General features: G+C 44.5%; 1 protein-coding gene across 3 annotated transcripts in view; it reads right to left on the reverse strand.

The window, feature by feature from the left end:
- LOC144593782 (kelch-like protein 5) overlaps positions 1 to 24,195 on the reverse strand; it is a 101,285-nt gene that overhangs the window by 48,225 nt on the left and 28,865 nt on the right. For all 3 annotated transcript variants that reach the window (XM_078399876.1, XM_078399885.1, XM_078399867.1), the window contains 2 exons: positions 4,730 to 4,912; positions 3,033 to 3,169 (listed from right to left, as the gene is read on the reverse strand). In XM_078399876.1, the coding sequence (XP_078256002.1) occupies positions 3,033 to 3,169; positions 4,730 to 4,872 (280 nt within the window). In that variant the 5' untranslated portion in view covers positions 4,873 to 4,912. The remainder of the gene's footprint in view (positions 1 to 3,032; positions 3,170 to 4,729; positions 4,913 to 24,195) is intronic.

Here is a 24,195-nt window from a genome sequence, read left to right on the forward strand (position 1 = left end):
TTCAGAGGGTTAAAGAGACTTGATTGCTTCTGGTGTCGTTATTGGCAACCCAGACCACGTGAATGGCTGCAGAGAAGCTGCACATTGAAGGGCAATCCCTTGTGGTTTCAGTATCTATATACTGTAAATGGCTTTTCACTGTACCCAGGTAACAATCAACTATGTACATCGATAACAATGTACAGGTGACAATCAACTAAACAAACCGTGTAACAATAAGGAGCACATTCTGAAATGAGTATGTGGCTAACACCTAGACTCAGAGACAAAAAAGAGCCATGGCTACCCTCCTTGTCATTTGTAATGTGGCTCTGCTTCCATTTTATGGCTATGGCACCTGCAAATATCTGCGAGTACCTCTTTAGAAGAGTGGAGTCACTTTTTTCTTCCTCAGCTAGATGTAGTAGAGCTACTCCCTTAAAACCCTCTATGCATTGAGTCTCCTATTCTATTATTTTTACCCTTCTGGCATGCTATCCCTGCATTGCGAAGCCTCTCCACATTCACATTGTGCTACTCATCTTTAAACTGTTCACCAAAGAAACATTGACTAAAACCCTCAGATTTAACTTTGACCCCAGCCCTCTCTAAGGCCTCTAACTTCTGAATCCAAATATTAATCCAATCAGTCTTCTAACTACCCGTTAAACCTGCACAAAGGAGATGATCTCATTAACCAGGAATATCCTGTATTCCTTCTGCACTATTTTAAAAATGGTGGCTTTTCTATGCTGTTAGCTCCAAATAAGCACCAATGCATAAGCCTGGCTGGAAGACTGACGTAATTATCTGCCTACTCTGCATACTTCCAGCCTGCAAAGGCGATGTATGTACCACCATCCTACCCAACTGAAGGATAGTGTAAAGTGCATGAAAATTATGTACAGGCATATTGTGCCCAAAATACCATCAAAATCAGAACCTGTCATATTGAAAACAACGATGCTATCAAATTTTGCATCGCAATTGACTCGTGGAGAAATCCTATTGAGACTCTTAGGGGAAGGAAGCTCTGCATCATTGGTTTAGCTTTTTAGAGGATAGAGATATACAGATTTATCTTGGAAAATTCCTAGCCATGCCAGCGCATGGCTCGCAAGGCATGCGACCATGCTGATCAACCTATTACAGGGGTTTCCAAGGCTAAATAAGGCTTCCATTCCCAAGTAAGAGCAGTGATAATAAAGGGGAGCGGGGAAGGCCTTCCCATGGCTTGGGCATCACAAACAACAGATGATTCTTTAGGCACCACTACACTAGGGGAAAAAAATGACCATTGACCACTTGAATGTCGTAATAAGGTTTGTAAAATCTTTGAAGATCCTTCAGGTCAATTGTTTTTCAATATTGTTTTGTCGGCTCCAAAGCATGGAGGTTGAAGGAAATGGGTCGTGTGGACAAGGTGCAGAAAGCACCGTCCTTTTGTTCATGAGATGAGGTGACATTGACCTAGTAGTAATTAATTGCTCAAAGCATTAACAGTTCATAAACAAGTATGGAATATAAGCCACCTGGCAGAGAAGGGATGGTGGTGTATTTTGCATCAAACAGGGTAGCTCTCAGCTGCATTGCAATGTCAGCTCACAAATTACCACATTAATCAATTTAAATTTGTAATTACGGTGGGATATGATTGTAAAGGAGTTGTATAAGAGTCAACTCATGACTGTTGGTATCACAAAATGCTGGAGTAACTCAGCGGGTCAGGCAGCATCTCAGGAGAGAAGGAATGGGTGATGTTTTGGGTCGAGACCCTTCTTCAGACTGAAGGGTTTCGACCTGAAACGTCACCCATTCCTTCTCTCCTGAGATGCTGCCTGACCCGCTGAGTTACTTCAGCATTTTGTGATACTTTCGATTTGAACCAGCATCTGCAGTTATTTTCCTACACAACTCATGACCGTTGATCTGATACCATAATGCCATAAGGCTATACTGTGGAAATCAAAGGATCCATCTCCTTCATCACATCTATTCTAAGAAGTTTAGAAATACAGGGGTATGTCATTGTGATCCTTGTATATTTCCTGAACTTGCCGCGAGGACTTTTAATGATAGCTTGTTTATTAAAATATTCCTTATAATTCTACTGATTTTATTCTAAATTCTGTTTGTCTATCACTCTAAGATACACTGATACCCACAGGTTCCCTTTAAGCAACAATTAATTCAAAAGTCCCATCTTCGTTTCCAAATCCTTCCCTGGTCTTGCGTCAAATCTACGCAGTAATCCTGCATCTTCCCATCTTTCCTCCAATCACAAGAATCTCCCCCAGCTTCACAATGCTTTGAGTTATTTGTGCTCCATATTGTGAGCTTTGAATTCCAAATTTCCCAGATTCCAAATTTGTGAATGATCAAAGCTCACAATAAGGAGCACAAATAACTCAAAGCATTGTGAAGCTGGGGGAGATTCTTGTGATTGGAGGAAAGATAGGAAGATGCAGGATTACATCTGCAATACTCAGTTTTTTTGCTCATTTGCTGAATGGCGGCTTAAGTGGTTCAGTATTATTAATTTTTGTTTGGTGATATTGCTGTGAACAACTGTGGGATGCAGTCTTGTTAAAGGCTTTATATAAATGAACCTTTTGCTGTCTATAAAATCAAAATCCTATTCAGATGTCTAAAACAGCGCCAATGTAGTTTACTGCAGATGAAAGACAATAATTGGTGTGGATACAAGGAAATGCAGATGCTGGTTTGCCAAAAAAAGACACAAGACGCTGGAATAAGTCAGTGGGTTAGGCAGCAATTTTGGAGAACGTGGATAGCAGTCCGAGTCTAAAGAAGGGTCCTGACCCAAAACTCCACCCATCCATGTTCTACAGAGATGCTGCCTGACCCACTGAATTATTCCAGCACTTTGTGTCTTTTTTTGGAGACAAGAATAAGTCTGTTGCAAAAAAAAAACCCTATTTTTATTCAAACATAATTAAAAAGATCATTTTGCAAATGTCTCTAGAACACAAATGGTTTAACAGAATTGTTAAATACAGCAGTTGTACAGGAGTTGATTGTTTTGTGTTTACCTGTATAGGCATATTGAACTAATGCCCATAAGGCATTTGAGTCAACACCTTCAATCTTTATTTCTTCTTGTTTAGCTTCTCTTACATCATTTGTGAACATTGCCGCAAAGTAGTCTGAAACTGAAGACAGAACCAACCTGGGAAAAGAATAAGAAATCAGGTGTTAGTAACTTTCACATTATTCACCTACACACGTTCATCCACCGTGATGCAATTCACATTAGTAAATATATAGTGTCATTTGGCCTGGAGAACAAGTCTTGCTAAAATAGTCAGTGGGAATCCATGGGGAAAAACTCTCACTGGATGGAGTCTTTGAGGAAAATGGCTCTGGGTAATGGGTTAATAATCTTAGCCTAAAGACATCTCATTACTCTGAAGAACTCAGGCCGTAAAAAGCCCGAAAATATTCAGCTGCTTCATCAGGGCGCTCATTCAATCATAAGGTGGAATTATTCATTGATGGATGAATGCTGCTCAGTTTCATTTGCGACTCTGCAGATAATTAGGCAGTCTTTAACCATGCAGCAAGTCTTGGAAAGACCAAGTACCGTCATTTGCCAACCAAATATATTACCATGATTGCATCCACAGTCATCAACATCTTGGGGAGTCTCCAGTGATCAGAAACTCAATTGGACCAGAAGACCATAGAACATACCACAGGAACAGTCCCATTGGCCCTCAATCCCCATGCCAAACACGATGCCAAGTTATACTATTCTCCTCTGCCTACACGTGATCTATATCCCCTCCATTCCCTGCCAAACCTAGACCAGAGGCTGGGTTTTCACAGTGAGACTCTCTCATAATTCTACAACCATACGCAAGGTAGCTGGAGTATGATGGACTGTTTGCTATTTGCCTGTATGTAAACAGCTCAAAGGTCACTGAGAAACTCAACACCATCCAACGAAACAGCCAATTGAACTGTTCCCATCCAGGACACTAAATTCCCTTTTAAATTGCATGCTGCCCTGACTTGGAAATATAGCGCTACCCCTTCATTGTTGTTTGACCAAACTCCTGGAATACACTTCCTATCAGTACCATGGCAGGACCTTCCTTGCAAAGAGGGTTCAAGAAGTTAGTTCACCTCCAATCTCTCAAATAACAATTAAGCATGGACATTAAATGAATATTCATTTCTTTAAATGTAGTGATTGAAGATGGAAAATTGGTCCAAATCTTAATAAAAAGGAATGTTCACAAAACTGTTCATGATCGGAGTGAATTTCACCAAAATGAAACAATATACTGCTATCTAAATGAGTGAAATCATCTAATGGATCTGTTTTTTGGGGAATAAGTTAAAAAAATGGGTACCAAAATTATAACAGCGTTTTCAACATTATTAATAACAACTGCAGTCAATTCAATATTTTGCTATTACAAAACCTCTATTATATTCCTCAACACATTTTACATAGAATACGAGAAAATAACTGCAGATGCTGGTACAAATCGATTTATTCACAAAATGCTGGAGTAACTCAGCAGGTCAGGCAGCATCTCGGGAGAGAAGGAATGGGTGACGTTTCGGGTCGAGACCCTTCACATAGAATACATTGATTATCAAAGACCAAAGGATAATATGGATGTTGCTGCACTTTCTAGTTATTAAAAGTCAAATATTAATTTTGGCAAGAACAGCGATTTAATTTACAGAAAAATTAATTGATGCATTTTTTATTCACCTGTGAGCAGGAATCCTTCGGTCATCAGCTAGAAGCACTACATCGCACAGCTGTTTATGTCGAAGGTAGTTCTCCATTTTTTTGAAGGTCTGTTCTGCATGGTTTAATGCCTGAAAACACTCTTCAGGGGCAGATGGATCCATTGTCTGGCATGGGGACAGGGTCTGACTGCTGCTTGAAGTTCTGTTGTGAACAAGCCATATAATTAATACCATTATAATTTGCAAATTATAAGAACTGATATAAACACACGCAGGCTCATTTTCAATTTACGTTGGTTTTTGTACTGTTGCCAAAACAAAACTAGTCTGAAGAACTAATTTCACAAATACTGCTGTGCCAATTCCCTAATGATTATAGCTATAGTAATGCTATAAATAAACTATTGAAAGAACTCAGCAGGTCAACCAGCATCTATGGAGGCAAAGGAATAGTTGACGTTCAGGGTTGAAACCCTGCAACTGGACCGAGAGTGTAGAGGGAAGATAGCCAGAATGTGGAAGTGAGAGGAAGAGGCTGGAAGGTGACAGGTGAAACCAGATGGACAAGGATGGACAGATTGAGCAATATGGGAATAAGTAAAGCGAGAAGAAACCCAGGTGTACAAGTATGTGGGTGATCGACAAATGGAACCTGATGGGGAGGGTGATATCTAGGTAATGAGAGGGGGATGGGGAGGATGAAAAAGGTGAACAAAGGAGGGGGACCCTGGACTTGTTAGAGTTCGAAAGAAACATAGAAGCAGTGGGTTACCTGCAATTGAAAACATTTAATATTCATTCAATTGGGCTGCAGGCTACCCCCCAATTTCAGGTAATCAACTAGTTGGAATCATGTTTTAATACCAAAATGCTTAAAGGCTCTTTGCATGAGACTCAGGTACCAAAACTGGAGACAATGGGTTAAGTTGGTGCAAGTTAAATTCTTAAAGAATATATTGGGTAAACCGCATAACTTAAAATATGACCAAATTGTAAAATGGCATGCAAAACGGTACGGATAGGAATCACAGCCAGCCTGTAATTATAAGCTCCCTCTAAAAGACTCCAATTTCCCCCAATGTAGAAAACCATGTCTGCAACAATGATTCAGTGGGATATTAGGTTAGTCCAAGTGAATCACCATGTTACAGCCGTTCAGAAATTTGACAGAATTAACAAACCATGACCCAAAAATTCATGATTCAGAATAAAACTTGAAAACAAGCAAACAATCCCAAACTTATGTTTTCATCTTGCATTACTTGTGCAGATGACGCGGGTTTGAATGTATTTTCAAGATCATAATTGTTGTAAAGTAGGGGTCGCCTGTAAATATTATATGGTGAGGCCGCGAATGGGCGGAGAGGGGGATCTGGGGAGAGGGGCGGGTTGAGGGACATAAGGGAGGGGGGGGGAGGGACATGAGGGGGGAGAGGGACATGAGGGACTGGTAGAGGGACATGGGGGGGGTAGAGGGACATGGGGGGGGTAGAGGGACATATGGGGGGGTAGAGGGACATGGGGGGGTAGAGGGACATGGGGGGGTAGAGGGACATGGGGGGGTAGAGGGACATGGGGGGGTAGAGGGACATGGGGGGGTAGAGGGACATGGGGGGGGTAGAGGGACATGGGGGGGTAGAGGGACATGGGGGGGTAGAGGGACATGGGGGGGTAGAGGGACATGGGGGGGTAGAGGGACATGGGGGGGTAGAGGGACATGGGGGGGGTAGAGGGACATGGGGGGGGGGTGAGGGGCATGGGGGGTGAGGGGCATGGGGGGTGAGGGGCATGGGGGGTGAGGGGCATGGGGGGTGAGGGGCATGGGGGGGTAAGGGACGTGAGGGGGAGAGGGGCTGGGAGAGAGGTATAGGAGGGTGAGGGAAGGGGGCAGGAAGGGTAGAGGGGCGGGGAGGTATAGTGGCAGGGCTAGAGTTATAGGGGAGGGGCTCAGGAGGGTGAGGGGACAGGAGGTTGGGGGAGGGGGTGAGGGGTGCCAGAGGTTGGAGGGCATAGGTAGGGATGGAGGAGTGCAAGGAGATGTGTAGAGGGTACAAGAGGAAGAGAAGTGAATGTAGCAGTGCAGTAAGATGGGCATTGTGGTTTGAAGAGAGGAAGGGGTGAAGATATACAAGAGGAAGTGGTGGAGGAAGATGGGTGATGTGAGTGGAAGAGGAACAGATATAGGGGATGGTATGGTGTAGTCTTTGTGGGGGAAGTATACGGAGTATGCAGAAGGTGGGGAGAAGGCAAAAGGGGTAATTGGTATATGCATGTTGTTTTGAATGGATAAATGGGGAAGGAGATGGCAGAACTGAGAGATGGGGAAGTGGGTTAGATGTCCAAAGCCAAAATTTGGATGTGCTTGGGAAGAGGTGGTTATGCGGTTATGAGTGGCATAGGGATGCTGTGACATTATCCCTCCTTCCCACCACTTCCCAGCTTGAAGACTGACTTTAAGATATTGGAATGTTGGAATTGTTTTCCATATTGTCCTTGATTAAACGAGGGAAGCTTTGTTGTTCTCTTTCTGACATGGGGAGGTAGTGAGCTGTGCTGCTCTGATTTAAGGTGTGATTTTAGTGATCTTCCTCTATACCCAGAACTTGAGGATTATTACAAATGTGGCCATGTCTTTTTATCTTTGAACTTATTCCTGTTGGGGTATATGTTTAAAAAAAAGAACATTGAGTCCAGAGCTTGCAGTTGATTGATTGCGTGAACTGTGCAGCTGGCATGACCTTTGCTGTGCACTTTGTTCTTTGAGGTGGTGGGGAGGCACAGGCTGTCATGCGGAGGAGCCCTTGGGTCGGATAAAGTTTCATTCTGCTAGGCATCTTTCAACATGTCTGCCTGAAATGTGTCTTGTTTTTATCAATGTATTAGATTATTGTCACGTGTACCGAAATAGAGTGGAGAAACGTTATTTTGCATGCTATCTAGGCAACTCATACAAAACGATAATGTAAAAAGAGAAAATAAACAGTTCAGGATATGATGTTACAGTCACAAGGAAAAGCAGATTAAAACATGCCGTGGCCTGCAGCGAGATAGGCAGGGAGATAGGGAATTCATCGTTACCCTACCAGCGGCCCATTCAAGAGTCCGATAACAGCGGTGATTAAACTCTTCCTGATTCTGCTGCTACGTGGTTTCAAGCTTGAGACCAGTTTGTGTGGTGGACTGGGCTGTGTTCATTTCTTGAAGTCTTGGGCAGAGTGGTTGCCCGCCAAGTTAAGAGTTCGTCATATGCACAATTATGGTGAGGTACAGGCAAAATTAAAATCTTGCTGCATGACACTCCAAAGACGTACAGGTATGTAGGTTAATTGCCTGGGTAAATGTAAAAAATGTCCGTAGTGTGTGTAGGATAGTGTTAATGTGCGGGGATCGCTGGGCGGCGCGGACTCGGTGGGCCGAAGGGCCTGTTTCCGCAATGTATCTCTAAATCAAAATCTAAATCAAAAACCTAAAATCAATCGTATTTTTATGCCCTTTGAAATTGTTTATATAACTTGTTTTGAAACTTAGCACACAGTCTATTTTAAGTTTATTTGCATTGCATTTAGAGAACATGCAATGATTTGCCACTTCAATGAATGGCTCGATTTCTGTCTAAATTTCATTTTGCCTTCTTTTTATAGACTCTTTTCTGAACTAAATAAAATTGAATTTGTTTTACTGGTTACAGTGTTGTTTGAAAGTGTACTTGCACTTATTCATCAATTTTTAAAAGATAACTTACATCATTAAGATATTGTACTATGTAAAAACACCCTATGGCACATTTCATCACCCGTCACATCTTCCTGTCAATGCCACATGCTCATATTAATTTAATGTTCGTACAGTACACTAAATGAGTTCTGTACGAGGCAATTATAATCAAATAAAGAAAAAATGCTCCCTCAGCTAAAATAGTTAATTATTGCCATCATCCTTCAGAGTACACCATGACCTAGAAAGGTGTAATTACATTAATCATAAAAACATTGAAACTGACAAGATAAACCTTTTAACGTTAAAGAAATTGAATCAAAATTGAAAGCAGGTGTGTTCAAGAAGCTTCACAACTGTAATCCATCACTGATCGAATCCTCCCTCACATTTCAACATTTCCTTAAAATATGTTGGAGAAAATGGGAGACAGTACACAGCCTACAGGAGACTGTTGCTTAAACTGAGAGATAGACAATAGACAATAGGTGCAGGAGGAGGTCGTTCGGCCCTTCGAGCCAGCACTGCCATTGAATGTGATCATGACTGATCATTCTCAATCAGTACCCCGTTCCTGCCTTCTCCCCATACCCCCTGACTCCGCTGTCCTTAAGAGCTCTATGTAGCTCTCTCTTGAATGCATTCAGAGAATTGGCCTCCACTGCCTTCTGAGGCAGAGAATTCCACAGATTCACAACTCTGACTGAAAAAGTTTTTCCTCATCTCCGTTCTAAATGGCCTACCCCTTATTCTTAAAACTGTGGCCCCTGGTTCTGGACTCCCCCAACATTGCGAACATGTTTCCTGCCTCTAACATGTCCAACCCCTTAATAATCTTAAACATTTCGATAAGATCCCCTCTCATCCTTCTAAATTCCAGTGTATACAAGCCTAGTCGCTCCAGTCTTTCAACATATGACAGTCCCGCCATTCCGGGAATTAACCTAGGAAATCTACGCTGCACGCCTTCAATAGCAAGAATATCCTTCCTCAAATTTGGAGACCAAAACTGCACACAGTACTCCAAGTGCGGTCTCACTAGGGCCCTGTACAACTGCAGAAGAACCTCTTTGCTCCTATACTCAACTCCTCTTGTTATGAAGGCCAACATTCCATTGGCTTTCTTCACTGCCTGCTGTACCTGCATGCTTCCTTTCAGTGACTGATGCACTAGGACACCCAGATCTCGTTGTACGTCCCCTTTTCCTAACTTGACACCATTCAGATAATACCCTGCCTTCCTATTCTTACCACCAAAGTGGATCTCACACTTATCCACATTAAACTGCATCTGCCATGCATCCGCCCACTCACACAACTTGTCCAAGTCACCCTGCAACCTCATAGCATCTTCCTCACAGTTCACACTACCACCCAGCTTTGTATCATCTGCAAATTTGCTAATGGTACTTTTAATCCCTTCATCGAAGTCATTAATGTATATTGTAAATAGCTGCGGTCCCAGCACCGAGCCTTGCGGTACCCCACTAGTTACTGCCTGCCATTCTGAAAGGGACCCATATATCCCCACTCTTTGCTTTCTGTCTGTCAACCAATTTTCTATCCATGTCAGTACCCTACCTCCAATATCATGTGCAGGCATGAATAAAGGCGAGCTTCTGATCCCTTCAAGTAGAAAGATGAAGTGGTCTTGACCTATTACGTCTGTTTCAACTCTAATAATACATCCAATTCTACATTTATATTAATCCTATCTTTATACTTGTCCTTACATCTTCAATTATTGACCCACTCGAGAAAATTAGAACACCTGACCTTTCAGAAGTACTGATATTCTGTGCCACCATTCAGATCAGGCACAGGACTCACAGGCAATGGCACGGTGGTGCAATGAGAGTTGCTGCCTCACAATGCTGGAGACTCAGGTTCGATCCTAACTCCGGGTGCCGTCTGTACGGATTACTTACGTTCTCCCCGTGACCGCGTAGATTTACCCTGGGTGCTCTGGTTTCCTCCCACACTCCAAAGACGAACAGGTTTGTAAGTTAATTCAGTAAAGATTGTAAATTGTCCCTAGTGTAGGATAGTGTTACTGTATGGAGATTGCTAGTCAGCGCATACTCGGTGGGCTGAAGGCCCGTTTCCGCGCTGTATCTCTAAACTAAACTAAAGTACTATAGAGGAGGGGAACTGTCGAAAAATAATGGAACAGTGGTTAAATTATTAAACTAGAAATCCAGATAACTGAGCTAAGGAGAAGAGTGTTCTAATTCCTCTACGGCAGAAGATAATTTTTATTCTTCTTAATCAAATAATTGTGAATTTATCAGCTAGTTATTAGAAAGTGAGCATTTGACAGGGTTTGAAATCTGACATTTTTACCTAAGCTGGCCTATATGCCACTCCTGATCTACAGATATGTGGTTGAGACTTAGCTTCCCAACAACCTATCAAACATTGAAGTTTAAATAAAAAGTTAAATGGAACACACAACCATGCACTGATCAAGCTTTCAGACTCCTCTTAATGAATATCCAGGGTTGTTTATTTAAATATGTGAGCTGTCTCAAAGACAAATCAAATAGCATATTGTGGTGGCTCCCAAGGGTCGGGCCATACCATTACCGACCTCTCAGCACGGGAATGGACCGGTCCTGGGGGAGCGGCCCTTAGCTATGGGTATAAAGGACGGGGTTTTGGGCGCGATCACTCTCTGGCAGACTCGACTGGTCTAGAGAACGTAATAAACACATCGCTCCCAAAACACCCGGCTCCTCGCCTTTATTTCGAGCATTTTCGACGCGCCACAATTGGTGACCCCTGATGGTCCATTGCTGACATAATGGACTCAAAATGGAAAGCCGACCGTTCGTTCGCCTCACAAGCCGACCAGGCCACATCTGTCGATGCGGTTTCCATCAAACTGCCGACATTCTGGACCACCCGGCCTCGCGTTTGGTTTCACCAAGCAGAGGCTCAGTCACACCCGCTTTTTCTACCTGGTGGGAGCACTTGACCAGGACACGGCCAAAGAGGTCACAGAGTTCTTCGAGGACCCCCCGGCCCATGATAAGTATACAGCCCTTAAGGAGCTGCTGCTCCAAACTTACGGACTTACCAGAATGGAACGGGCTGAAAAGTTCCTCCACATGCAGGGCCTAGGCAACTGGCACCCATCAAACCTCCTCAATGAGATGGTCTCGCTGCTCGATGGGCACAGGCCGTGCTTGATGTTCGAGTACACCTACCTGCACCTGCTACCGGCCGACATCCGCCTGCAGCTCACCGACGCCTCCTTTGACGACACCCGGGCCCTCGGCAGGTGCGCAGATGCACTATGGATGGCACGCCGGGATGATGTCAGCGTGCTGAACGTCACTCCAGTAGCGCCCGATTTTCTCCGGTCGGGCGGGGGAGCTGTGGAAGGAGTGACAGCTGCGCCCCGGAGGCCTGTGAAATCGCCCCCCCGTGGCCCTTGCAGGTCCTGCACCTGCAGTTCCACACCAGCAGGCTCCAGCCAGCACCAGCAGGAGGCACTGGTGCTATTACCACCAGCGCTGGGGTCCTGCAGCCCGACAATGCCGCCAGCCGTGCATGTTCCCGGGAAATGCCGGGGCCGGCTGCCAATAGTCCCCGCGGTGGCCAGCCAGATTCACCGCCTCTTCGCCTGGGATCGGTGTTCCGGGGGCCGCTTCCTCGTGGATACCGGGGCGGAGCTGAGCGTCCTGCCCCCTTCGCTGCTGGACATTCGTTCCGGGAAGCGGGGGCCCGTCCTCACCGCTGCAAATGGAAGCCACATCCGTACTTATGGGGTCCACACGGTCCACATCGTTTTCGGCTCCTGCCATTTCACGTGGCAGTTCACAATCACCGACGTCTCCCATCCGTTGCTCGGGGACGACTTTCTGCGGGCTCATTGTCTCCTCATGGACATCAGGCAACAGCGCTTGGTCCACGCCGCCACGATGGAGCCCATCGTGTTGCGTCTGGATGAGCCCGTTGCACGCTCGCTGTCGTCTATGAACTCCTATTTGGCTCGGGTTCTGGCGGAGTTCTCGGAAATCATGCTCCCGCAATTCCGGTCGTCGACCCCCAAGCACGGAGTGGTCCATTTCATTATAACTAGCAGCCCACCCCTCCACGCACGAGCACGCCGACTGCCGCCCGATAAGCTACGTCTGGCACGGCAGGAGTTCCGCACGATGGAGTCCTTGGGGATCATCCGCCCTTCCAACAGCCCATGGGCGTCCCCACTCCACATGGTCCCCAAGGCAAATGGGGGCTGGAGACCTTGCGGGGATTATCGGCGGCTGAATGTCGCTACCGCCGCGGACCGATACCCCGTGCCCCACATCAGGACTTCAACGCCCAGTTGGCCGGGACTACAATATTCTCGAAAGTGGATCTGGTGCGGGGCTATAACCAGATCCCGGTCCTCCCGGAGGGTGTGCCCAAGATGGCAATCATCACGCCGTTTGGATTGTATGAGTTCGTACGGATGCCGTTCGGCCTTAAGAATGCCGCGCAGGCATTCCAACGGTTGATGGACGGCGTGTGTCGCGGGTTTGATTTCCTGTTCGTCTACCTCGACGACATCTTGGTAGCCAGCCGCTCGCGGCAGGAGCACTGTGCCCACCTCTGGCATCTCTTTCAGCGGCTCAGTGAGCACGGGTTGGCTATCAACCTCGCCGAGTGCCGCTTTGGTGTGACCACAATTGACTTTCTCGGCCACCGTGTGTCTTCGCAAGGCGCGGTTCCCCTGCCGGACAAAGTCGACGCCATCCGCCGGTTTCCCCGTCCATCCTCTGGGCAAGGCCTGTAGGAGTTCGTCGGCATGGTGACTTTTTTATCACCGGTTTCTGCTATCTGTGGCCCACATCATGCGGCCGCTATACGAGCTGCTGGCGGGTAGGCGTAAGGACGTCGTGTGGACCGACGAGGCGGTAACAGCCTTTGATGGCGCGAAGGAGGCCCTGGCTCGGGCTGTGCTGTGCTGCTGGTTCACCCACGGGAGGATGCCCCGACCGCCCTTACGGTGGACGCCTCAGTCGGCGATTGGTGCCGTGCTGGAGCAACTGACGGACGGGGGTTGGTGCCCCCTGGCCTTCTTCAGCCGGCACCTCAACAACGCCCAAAGGAAATATAGTGCATTCGACCGTGAGCTCCTAGCTCTGTACCTGGCGGTGCACCACTTTCGCTATTTCCTGGAGGGCCGCCCGTTCACCGCGTACACGACCACAAGCCGCTCACGTTCGCCTTGGCAAAGGTTTCCGACCCGTGGTTCCGCCCGACAGCAGCGCCAATTGGCGTATATTTCAGAGTACACCACCTCCATTCGCTTCGTCGAGGGGAAGGTGGCCGACGCGTGTCTTGCCCCGCCGTCGATGCCGTTTTCGAAGTGGCGCCCGACATTGATTATTCTGCCCTGACGGACAGGGAGATGCCCGCCTACCGGACTACCATCTCTGGCTTCCGCCTTGAGGATGTCCCTCTCGGCCCCGGAGGAGCGATGATATTGTGTGATGTGTCGTCAGGTTAGCCGCACCCCATCGTCCCTGCCGCCTGGCGCCGGAGGGTTTTCGACATGGTCCATGGGCTGGCTGACCCATCCATCCGGGCGACGACGGCGCTGTTAACTGCGCGGTTCTTGTGGCACGGTCTGCGCAAGCAGGTTGGCCACAGGGCCTGCACCTGCATTCCGTGCCAGACGGCGAAAATCCAACGCCACGTCCGGGCGCCACTCCAGGAGATCGGTCTACGCCACCGGCGTTTCAACCACCTGCACGTGGACATTGTGGGCCCTCTTCCGCCGTCCCAGGGCATCACCCACCTCCTCACGGTGGTGGACCGCTTCACACGGTAGCCGGAGGCCATACCGCTGACCGACACATCCTTTTTTTTTTTTTTTCTTCTTTTTTTTCTTTCTTTCAAATAAATGACTTTATTTAAAAATAAAATAAATTGCAATGAAAATCACGTTTTTTCCTTAAAATAAATCGCCGCGAGAGTGGTGATTAAGGTGGTGCAAAAATTGTGGCGCTATGGATATTTTGAATTACATATAGATATATATATACAAGATATATATATATAAGTATTTTACATTTAGCACAGAAAAGAAAGGAATTGAGCGTAGCAGTTGCTTTAGATGCTGAAAAGGCGTTTGACAGGTTAGAATGGGATTTTTTATTTAAAGTATTAGAGAAGTACCGATTAGGAAATGGTTTTATTAACTGGGTAAAAGCTCTTTATAAACAACCTAAAGCCAAAGTGGTGACAAATGGCCAATCTTCTCAATCATTTAATTTGGAAAGATCTAGTAGACAGGGATGTCCCTTGTCACCGGCTTTATTTGTATTGGTCATTGAACCTCTGGCAGAGCTAATAAGAGCAGATTTAGATATTAAAGGATTTAAAGTTAATCAGGAAGATCACAAAATTACTTTATTTGCTGATGATGTCTTAATTTGTCTTACTAGACCATTGGAATCCTTAAGAAAATTATATTTCAGACTGGAAGAATATGGGAAAGTATCAGGATATAAAATTAATAAAGATAAAACTGAAATAATGCCTCTTGTTGAAGGCAATTATGATCAATGTAAAAGAGAAAGTCAGTATAAATGGCAAAAAGAAGGCATTAAGTTTTTAGGAGTTAATGTAGATAATAAGTTAAATAATTTGTATAAATTAAATTATAAACCACTAATAAAAAAAATAGACGAGGACCTGAAGAAATGGATGAATCTTCCAATTACATTGATAGGGAGAGTGAATTGTATTAAGATGAATATTTTTCCGAGGATACAGTATTTATTTTCAACACTGCCTATACCTTTGCCAAATAAATTTTTTCAAGAATTGAACAAAACTGTGAGGAATTTTCTTTGGAAAGGTAAAATGCCAAGAGTGTCTCTGGAAAAATTAACATGGAAATTTGAATTGGGTGGATTGCAATTACCAAATTTTAAAAATTACTATCTGGCAGCACAAATGAGTTTTATTTCATCCTTTTATCAAGAGGGTGGAAAAACAGCATGGGTTAAAATTGAAATGGATAAAATAAAAGAATCTTGTCCAGAAGAATTTATATATAAATGGGAAGCGAAGCTATTAGTTAAGGATAAAGAGTCACCTTTGCTAAAACATTTAATTAATACATTGTTGAAAACAGTTAAAGTTAAGGATAAAAGATTTTTCTTAACAGCTAAAACTCCATTAGTAAAAAATGGATTATTGCCGTTTGCTTGGAATAATCAAATACTACAACTCTGGGAACAGAAGGGTATTAAAAATATAGGAGACTGCTATGAAGGGAATATCTTTTTGACATTTTTGCAATTGAGAAATAAATATCAAATTCCAGGGAATAGTATTTTTTTCTATTATCAATTACAATCTTTTTTAAGGGAAAAGTTAGGTAACTCAATGTCTCTATTTCAGATTAAAGGAATCGAATCCTTGATTCAGGGCAAGGGAATGAAAAAATTTATATCATCAATGTATAAACTACTACAGATATCTAGTCCAAAGATAGGAATTCATAAAGCAAGACAAAGATGGGAAACAGATCTTAATATTATTATTGATGAACCAAGTTGGGAAAGACTGTGTTTAGATAGTATGAAAAATACTATTAATGTGAGATAGTTTAGTACAGTATAATTTTTTGCAGCAACTATATTTAACCCCGGAAAAATTAAATAAATTTAAACCAAACTCATCTGAAAGTTGTTTTAGATGCAACCAAGACGTGGGCACTTTTATACACTCTACATGGGCATGTCAGAAGGTAATTCCTTTTTGGCAAGACCTAAAAAAGTTTTTAGATCAATTGATGAATAAGATCATACCAATGGATTCAAGGTTGTTTTTGCTAGGAGATACAAAAGGAATAATACCAAAGCTAAGTTTGGATAAACATCAGGAAAGATTTCTCAAAATATCATTAGCAGTAGCAAAAAAATGTGTTGCAGTCACATGGAAAGAACAAAATGAAATAAGATTTGAAAGATGGCATGTAGAAATGCGGAGTTGTATCCCATTAGAAAAAGCAACGTATAATCTGAGAAATGGATATGACTTCTTTTTGAAGGTGTGGAACCCATTCATGGCAAAGCTAGGATTAAGAATAGGAAGTAGTTAAATTCAGGATTGCTTTGATACCTAACAAGAATTTAAAAATAAATTACTCGGAAGTGACTCCCTCGGGACTCCAGGTTTTTCTTTTTCTTTCTTTCTTCTGCTTTTTCTTTTTCCTTCTTTTGAACTGGGGGGTGGGGGGGTGGGGGGGAGGGGAGAAAATACAGAACAATACGTGTATAATCGAAGTTATAGGTCAGTGACTATTGTTTACTAAGGAATGTAAAATGTATAACGTATGGGTTCTGTTAAAACTTAAATAAAATATTTTTAAAAAAAAAGAAAAAAAAAAAGAGAGTGGGGGAAAAGGGGGCATGGTGGGAAAGGGTGGGGTGGGGGAAAGTGTGGTGCTGGGGGAGGAGAGAATGGGGGGGTGGGGGAATGGGCCCACTTTGTCTAGTCTATACTACTAAAACTCAGATCTTGACCGACACATCCACAGCTACATGCGTTCGTGCGTTGGCCGCGCACTGGATTGCTCGCTTTGGGGTGCCGGTGGACATCTCCTCGGACCGGGGGCCACAGTTCACCTCAGAGCTGTGGTCGGCCATGGCTCACCTGTTGGGCGTGCGGCTGCACCACACCACGGTCTATCACCGGCAGGCAAACGGCCTGGTGGAGAGGTTCCACCGGCAGCTGAAGGCAGCGCTGAAGGCGCGACTCTCCGGCCCGGACTGGATGGACGCACTACCATGAGTCTTGCACGGGAATGGACTGGTCCGGTGGGGGGGGGGGGGGGGGTGGGCGGCCCTTAGCTACGGGTATAAAGGATGGGGTTTTAGGCGCGATCACTCTCTGGCAGACTCGACTGGTCTAGAGAACGTAATAAACACATCGCTCCCAAAATACCCGGCTCCTCGCCATTATTTCGAGCTTTTTCGACACGCCACAATATAATCATATTCAGAAAACTCCATCGATTGTCTAGAACCAATGATCACAGCCTCAAAGATTGGAGCAATCATTAAGAATAGATGTGGTGAAATTTCCCGCAGAGACTGGTGAATCTCTGGAATTCAGTACCCAACAGGGTTGTGAAGACTCAGGTATGTTCACGGTAAGGATCAATAGATTTTTAAGGAATCAAGTAATAAGGGATTAGTTTACCTTATGTCATCCTCTGGTTCTTTTGCCAAACATTTGCATCTATGCCTCTTTTATTAAACCTCAGCAACTGGAATTCTTTCCTTTGTTTCGTCGTTGACACATAGTGGGCAAAGACCATTCAATGTGAATATGCTTGATCTATTACATTAGCATATTTTCACTCTCTTCGCTTGACCTTTCTATTAAGAAATCCATTAATCACCTACTTAACACTTTCAGCTGTTTGGTCTTTGGACTCTGAAGAAATATGGTTTCATTTAATCCTTTCATGTCTACATTTTATCTGGACACTTGTGACCCCTAGTTCCAGACCTTTCCTCCACCCATTCCCAAATTATAAATATCTTCCCTGCTCCCAGCCTGTAAAGCCATGACAGAATGTTGTATGTTCTGGGCGGCACGGTAGCGCAGCGGTAGAGTTGCTGCTTTACAGCGAATGCAGCGCCGGAGACTCAGGTTCGATCCTGACTACGGGTGCTGCACTGTAAGGAGTTTGTACGTTCTCCCCGTGACCTGCGTGGGTTTTCTCCGAGATCTTCGGTTTCCTCCCACACTCCAAAGACGTACAGGTATGTAGGTTAATTGGCTGGGTAAATGTAAAAATTGTCCCTAGTGGGTGTAGGATAGTGTTAATGTACGGGGATCGCTGGGCGGCACGGACTTGGAGGGCCGAAAAGGCCTGTTTCCGGCTGTATATATATGATATGATGATATGTTCCATTCATCAACATTTTGGTCCATTTCATCTCTCCTTAAATGACTGTCCCACCACCCTGAATCGGTCTGTGAACCTTCCATCATCCCTGTAGGCCAACTATATATTTTCTTAGTGAGGAGACCAAACCTTAGTGAGGAGTCCAGAAAAAGTGGACTGGAAGTTGTTTCCCTCTCGACCAGATCTACAGGCCCAATACACAGTAGAGGTGGTGAACCGCTTCCAGATGCTGGAGGAGAAATGAGAAGAGGGACAGTGAGGGAAGGAGCTGAGGCGAGGGAAAATGCTACAGCTCGCTACAAACGGTTCATAGAGGCCAACTCTGAAGCAATGAAGTTTACCCAAAGTGAAGCAGGTGAAGAGAAGTCGCTACTCTGAGCACCCGGAAGTTGTTGCAGCACGGAAAGTAGTTCTGGAATGCCAAGCCTACACTAGGAGCAGGAATGAGCAGCTCAAGGAGGACCTGAAGGCAGCCAAATCCCAACTCTTTGAGGTCTACGACAAACTGGAGGAGGAGGAGTTTGCGAGCATGATAGAGGCTACCAACGATGGCAAACGGTATAGCAAGGCATGGAGGGTCTTGAACGAGATCAGTAACAGGAGGAAGGCCGTCAGGTCAAATCAACGGGAACTCTCCAGAGGACCGAATCAACACGTGGTTCATCCACTTCAAGAACCTACTTGGATCACCTCCAACTGTCACTGAGGAAGATGAGGAGATTGAGACTGTCCTCATGGATGTACAGATTCACGATGGCCCCTTTACCTTGGAGGAGCTGCAAAAAGTGAAGACCTCGCTGAAGCAAGGGAAGAGTCCAGGCCCTAATAACATCCGTCCAGAGGTGTTGAAAAACTGTGAGCTCGACGACATCATGCTCAAGTTCTGCAACACAGCGCTAATGACGAATGACAAGCCAACACAATGGTCACAATCCAACATCATCCCCATCCCAAATCTGGGAGCCCGAACAAGACTGACAACTATCGTGGCATTAGCCTGACATGTGTCTTGGCCAAAGATTTTGGTAGGACAAATCAAAATAGGACGTACAGGGTAAATGGTAGGGAATTGAGGAATGCAGTGGAACAGAGGGATCTGGGAATAACTGTGCATTGTTCCCTGAAGGTGGAATCTCATGTGGATAGGGTGGTGAAGAAGGCGTTTGGTATGCTTGCCTTTATAAATCAGAGCATCGAATATAGAAGTTGGGATGTAATGTTAAAATTGTACAGGGCATTGGTGAGGCCGAATCTGGAGTATGGTGTGCAGTTCTGGTCACCAAATTATAGGAAGGATGTCGACAAAATGGAGAGGGTACAGAGGAGATTTACTAGAATGTTGCCTGGGTTTCAGCACTTAAGCTACAGAGAGAGGTTGAACAGGTTGGGTCTTTATTCTTTGGAGCGTAGAAGGTTGAGGGGGGACTTGATAGAGGTTTTTAAAATTTTAAGAGGGACGGACAGAGTTGACGTGGGTAGGCTTTTCCCTTTGAGAGTGGGGAAGATTCCAACAAGGGGACATAGCTTCAGAATTGAGGGACAAAAGCTTAGGGGTAACATGAGGGGTAACTTCTTTACTCAGAGGGTGGTGGCTGTATGGAATGGGCTTCCGGTGGAAGTGGTGGAGGCAGGCTCGATTTTATTATTTAAGAGTAAATTGGATAGGTATATGGATAAGAGGGGATTGGAGGGTTATGGTCTGAGAGCAGGTAGATGAGACTAGGTCAGAGAGAGAGGTCGGCGTGGACTGGTAGGACCGAACGGGCCTGTTTCCGTGCTGTAGTTGTTATATGGTTATATGGTTATATGGTTATACTAGAGGAACAAGATAGACCACTTCGTTGAAATCGCCTATACTGGTGTAGTATGCAAAGGAGCGTAATGGCCGCCATTTTAGTAGGCAAAACCCGCCGTTCGCTATGCCTCTCGCAGTGTAATCAGTGTTTTGGGGGAACAGTATGTGTGATGATACCATGAAAATGCAGAATATATCTCATCTATCAATTCACAGATTTTTGTTATTTTTCTTTTTAAATGTTTCTGCAAATTTCTGCCTACTAAAATGGCGCCATGACATACTATGGTTTTTTGGGTCGAGTGGTCTATCTTGCTCCTCTAGTATCTTTGGTCTTGGCCAAGGTCTACAACCTCTTGATTTTCAACCGGATTAGGGCTGCTATCGACCCGAAGCTAAGGTAGAATCAGAACGGTTTCAGAGAAAAGAGGAACATTGTCACACAGATCCTGAGAGCCATTGAGGATATGTACTTGGGCACCACCGCCAAGGTTGTCGCCCCGGATGGCGAGAGCAAAGTGTTCGAAATCCTCGCGGGGGTCTTACAGGGAGACACGCTGGCACCCTTTCGTTGTCATTGTCCTTGATTATGCAACGAGGCAGGCGCTAAAGGAACACGAGGACATCGGCTTCACAAGCACCCCAAGGCGTTCGAGAAGAATCGGGTCAGTCAACTTGTCAGACCTTGACTTCGCTGATGACATCGTCCTGCTGTCAGACCAAATTGGGGAGGCACAGTCGAGACGGAGTGCGGGCCTCCACATCGATGCCAAGAAGACAGAGTACATGGCATTCGACGGTGGTGACCATGAGCCTCTTAAGACCAGTGGCGGTGCATCTCTCAAGAAAGTGGAGGACTTCAAGTAACTGGGAGCTCGGATGCAGAGCTCGGAGAATGACATCAAGGTGCGGAAAGCGCTTGCATGGAAAGCCCTTAATAACATGGGGAAATTCTGGACGTCTCAGATGTCTAAGGGTCTCAAACTGAGATTCTTCCATGCAACTGTAGAGACAATATTATTGTACGGGTGTGAGGCATGGACTCTCACTCAAGCACTGTCCAAGTCTCTCGATGGTGTCTACACCCGAATGCTCAAAGGTTCAAAATGTCAGTTGGAGGGACCACATTACCAACGCCCAGCTCTATGAGGAGATTCCACCTCTGACCGAGAAGATCAGGTCGAGAAGGATGAGGCTCGCTGGTCATTGCCACCGCCATCCAGAAATACCAGCAAACAAGCTTGTGCTGTGGGAACCCACCCATGGAAGACGGAACCCGGGACGACCAAATAAGACGATGCTGAAGACGTTGATGGAAGACGCATGTGTAGCGACAAAAGAGGAGCTGGCCAGTTGTATGGAGGACAGAGATGCGTGGTGTTCTCATCTCTCTTCCAGCTTTCTCCCCCACCACAATCAGCCCGAATCAGATCTCCCAAAACATCACCTTTACAGGTTCTCCAGAGATGCCGCCAGACCCGCTGAATTACTCCAGCATCTTTAAAAAATATAAACCAGCATCAGCAGCTCCTTGCATCTACAATGGACTTTACCAAAATTCTTACTAAAATCCATGTAAACAACATCCACCTCACCATCCTCATTTGTCTCTTCCTTAAAAGTGCTCAGTCAAGTTAGTAAGACATGACCTATCACATGCAAAGCCATGCTGACTGTCCTTAAATAACCCTTTCTCTTCCAAATGGGAATACATTTTATCCTGCAGAATCCTCTCCAGTAACTTCCCCACCACTGACAGGAGGCTCACCTGCCTACAATTTTCTAGATTCGCTCTACTTACCTTCTTAACCAAAGTAACAACATTAGCTACTCTCCAGTCCTCTGGGACTTCTCAACTCTATAACCCAGCTTTTGTTTAGTTTTGTGATACAGCTGGAAATAGGCCCTTCAGGCCACCGAGTTTACGCTGGCTATCGATCAGCCTTACACTAGTTCTATGTTATCCCACTTTTGCATCCCATACACAAGGAGCAAGTTGCAGAAGCCAATCAACCTATAAACCTGCACATCTTTGTGACGTGGGAGGAAACCAGAGCACCCAGAGAAAACTTACACTGTGAAACAGAGAGCATACAAACTCCGCACAAACAGCATCCATAATCAGGATTGAACCTGGGTCTCTGACACTGTGAGGCAGCAGCTCTACCACTTACCACTGGGGTGTAAGCTACCTAAGCTAAATATTAGGCGCTCTTCCTCCAACAGTTCCCTCCACAACTCCCTGGTCAGCTTGTCCCTTCCCACCCAAACCACCCCCTCCCCAAGTACTTTCCCCAGTAACCGCACGTTGCACATTGTAACATTTACTTCTCCAACTTCAAATAACCCTTGCTTTCCCTCTGGCTCCATCCCCTCCCCCTTTCTCCCACCAGTCTTACTGTCTCCATTTTACTGTCTTACTGTCTTACTGTCTCGACTACATTTTATCTCTGTACCTCCCGAAGAAGGGTCTCCACCCGAAACGTCACCCATTCTTTCTCTCCAGAGAAGCTGCCTGTCCCGCTGAGTTACTCCAGCATTTTGTGTCTATCTTTGATTTAAATCAGTATCTACAGTTCTTTCCTACACATTCTGTACTGTACATTTCTATGCTCTATTCATCCATGTGACATGGACATTGCTGGAATATCAGCATTTATTGTCCAACCCCAGATGTTCACGCCCTAGCTGGTCTGAAGCTCCTAAAGCAATAAACAAATATGCCGCACAGCAGATTGATTATAAGCGACGTAACAAAATGGTGGTATAATATTGTATTCCAAAAGCAATATTGAAGTATGGTAAGAAGAAATAGATAAAATAGGTAACATTTTCAATACAAATTCTAACTTTACTGATAAATGTAGTTTACTTTGAAAGTACATCCTCATTTAATACACAATCACTTTTTTCTGGGTATTAATTTTTAATGCAGATCGAAAATCTTCCATTGTAAAAATCACAAGATACAAAATATGAAGATACAGTAAATCATTTTTTGTTAATATTCAAGTCTCGAGTTGACTATAACTCTGGAAAATGTACTTGTAACTGATCTATAATCGTCCCACAGTGACCTCCATATTTTGTTAGAATTGCAATTAGGACTAGGTTAGCTGCGGAAACAGAAAGGGCAAACAAAGCACTTGCAAAAATCAAGACTAGCTCTTCCCCACGGTTTGTACAAAATAAAGTACAAAAATTGGTATTGTTTATATCACAATGAAGTAGGTAATTTACTAAGCAGAGCAAAAATATAGCTTGAAAAAAATTGTGCTATTAAGTATAGTGATAAGCCAAGTATTCTGGTAACTTACCTTTTCCGTAAAAATAAATGCTATTTCACAAATACAATTTAGATTTTCAGTACCAGGGAAATGTTGCAGCTGTTAATTTCCCTGCAGCACTGGACTGTTTCTTTGACTGTTACCAATGCTAAACTAATAAACACAACAGCCAAACCACCACTCATGAAACAATAATTCACCAAGAGAGCATCAAAGCATGATTACATCAACAAGGATCAAGACAGTTACAAAAATATTTTTATTTTTTACTGCTGAAGTTCTAAATAGACAAACTGCAAGGTGGGATACATGGTTTGTGTTTGGAGCAAATCAATACATCCATTTTAATAATGGATATATCAAATTTAATAAATTCACAAGTCAAACCAGTTACACCACCAGAGATTAGGTACAAGTCAATGCCAAAATCTAATCTGTCACAGCCAAGATTTACTCTGTACCAATGACAAACTGTCAATTTTTGACAGGAGCTGAACAATTTAAAATATTTTCCACATGGTCAGTTTTCAAGTACAAGTACACATGGTTGTGATTGAAGGTGTTTGAGATTATTAATGCATTACTAAATATTTATGACTTAAAGTACGAACTTCCAATTAATAATGCAAGAAACTGATGTTACATCTGCTAGTAAGCTGGTCATGCCTTGTTCCATATTTGTGTCCTTTACATGTAATTTTTTTGTCAAATACCTATTCCAATCCAGCAGCAAAGTGTGCTCCTTGGTTGTATAATACTGTTTA

Source organism: Rhinoraja longicauda, chromosome 1 (genome assembly GCF_053455715.1).
Source record: "Rhinoraja longicauda isolate Sanriku21f chromosome 1, sRhiLon1.1, whole genome shotgun sequence".
In the NCBI taxonomy this organism is placed as follows: Eukaryota; Metazoa; Chordata; class Chondrichthyes; order Rajiformes; family Arhynchobatidae; genus Rhinoraja; species Rhinoraja longicauda.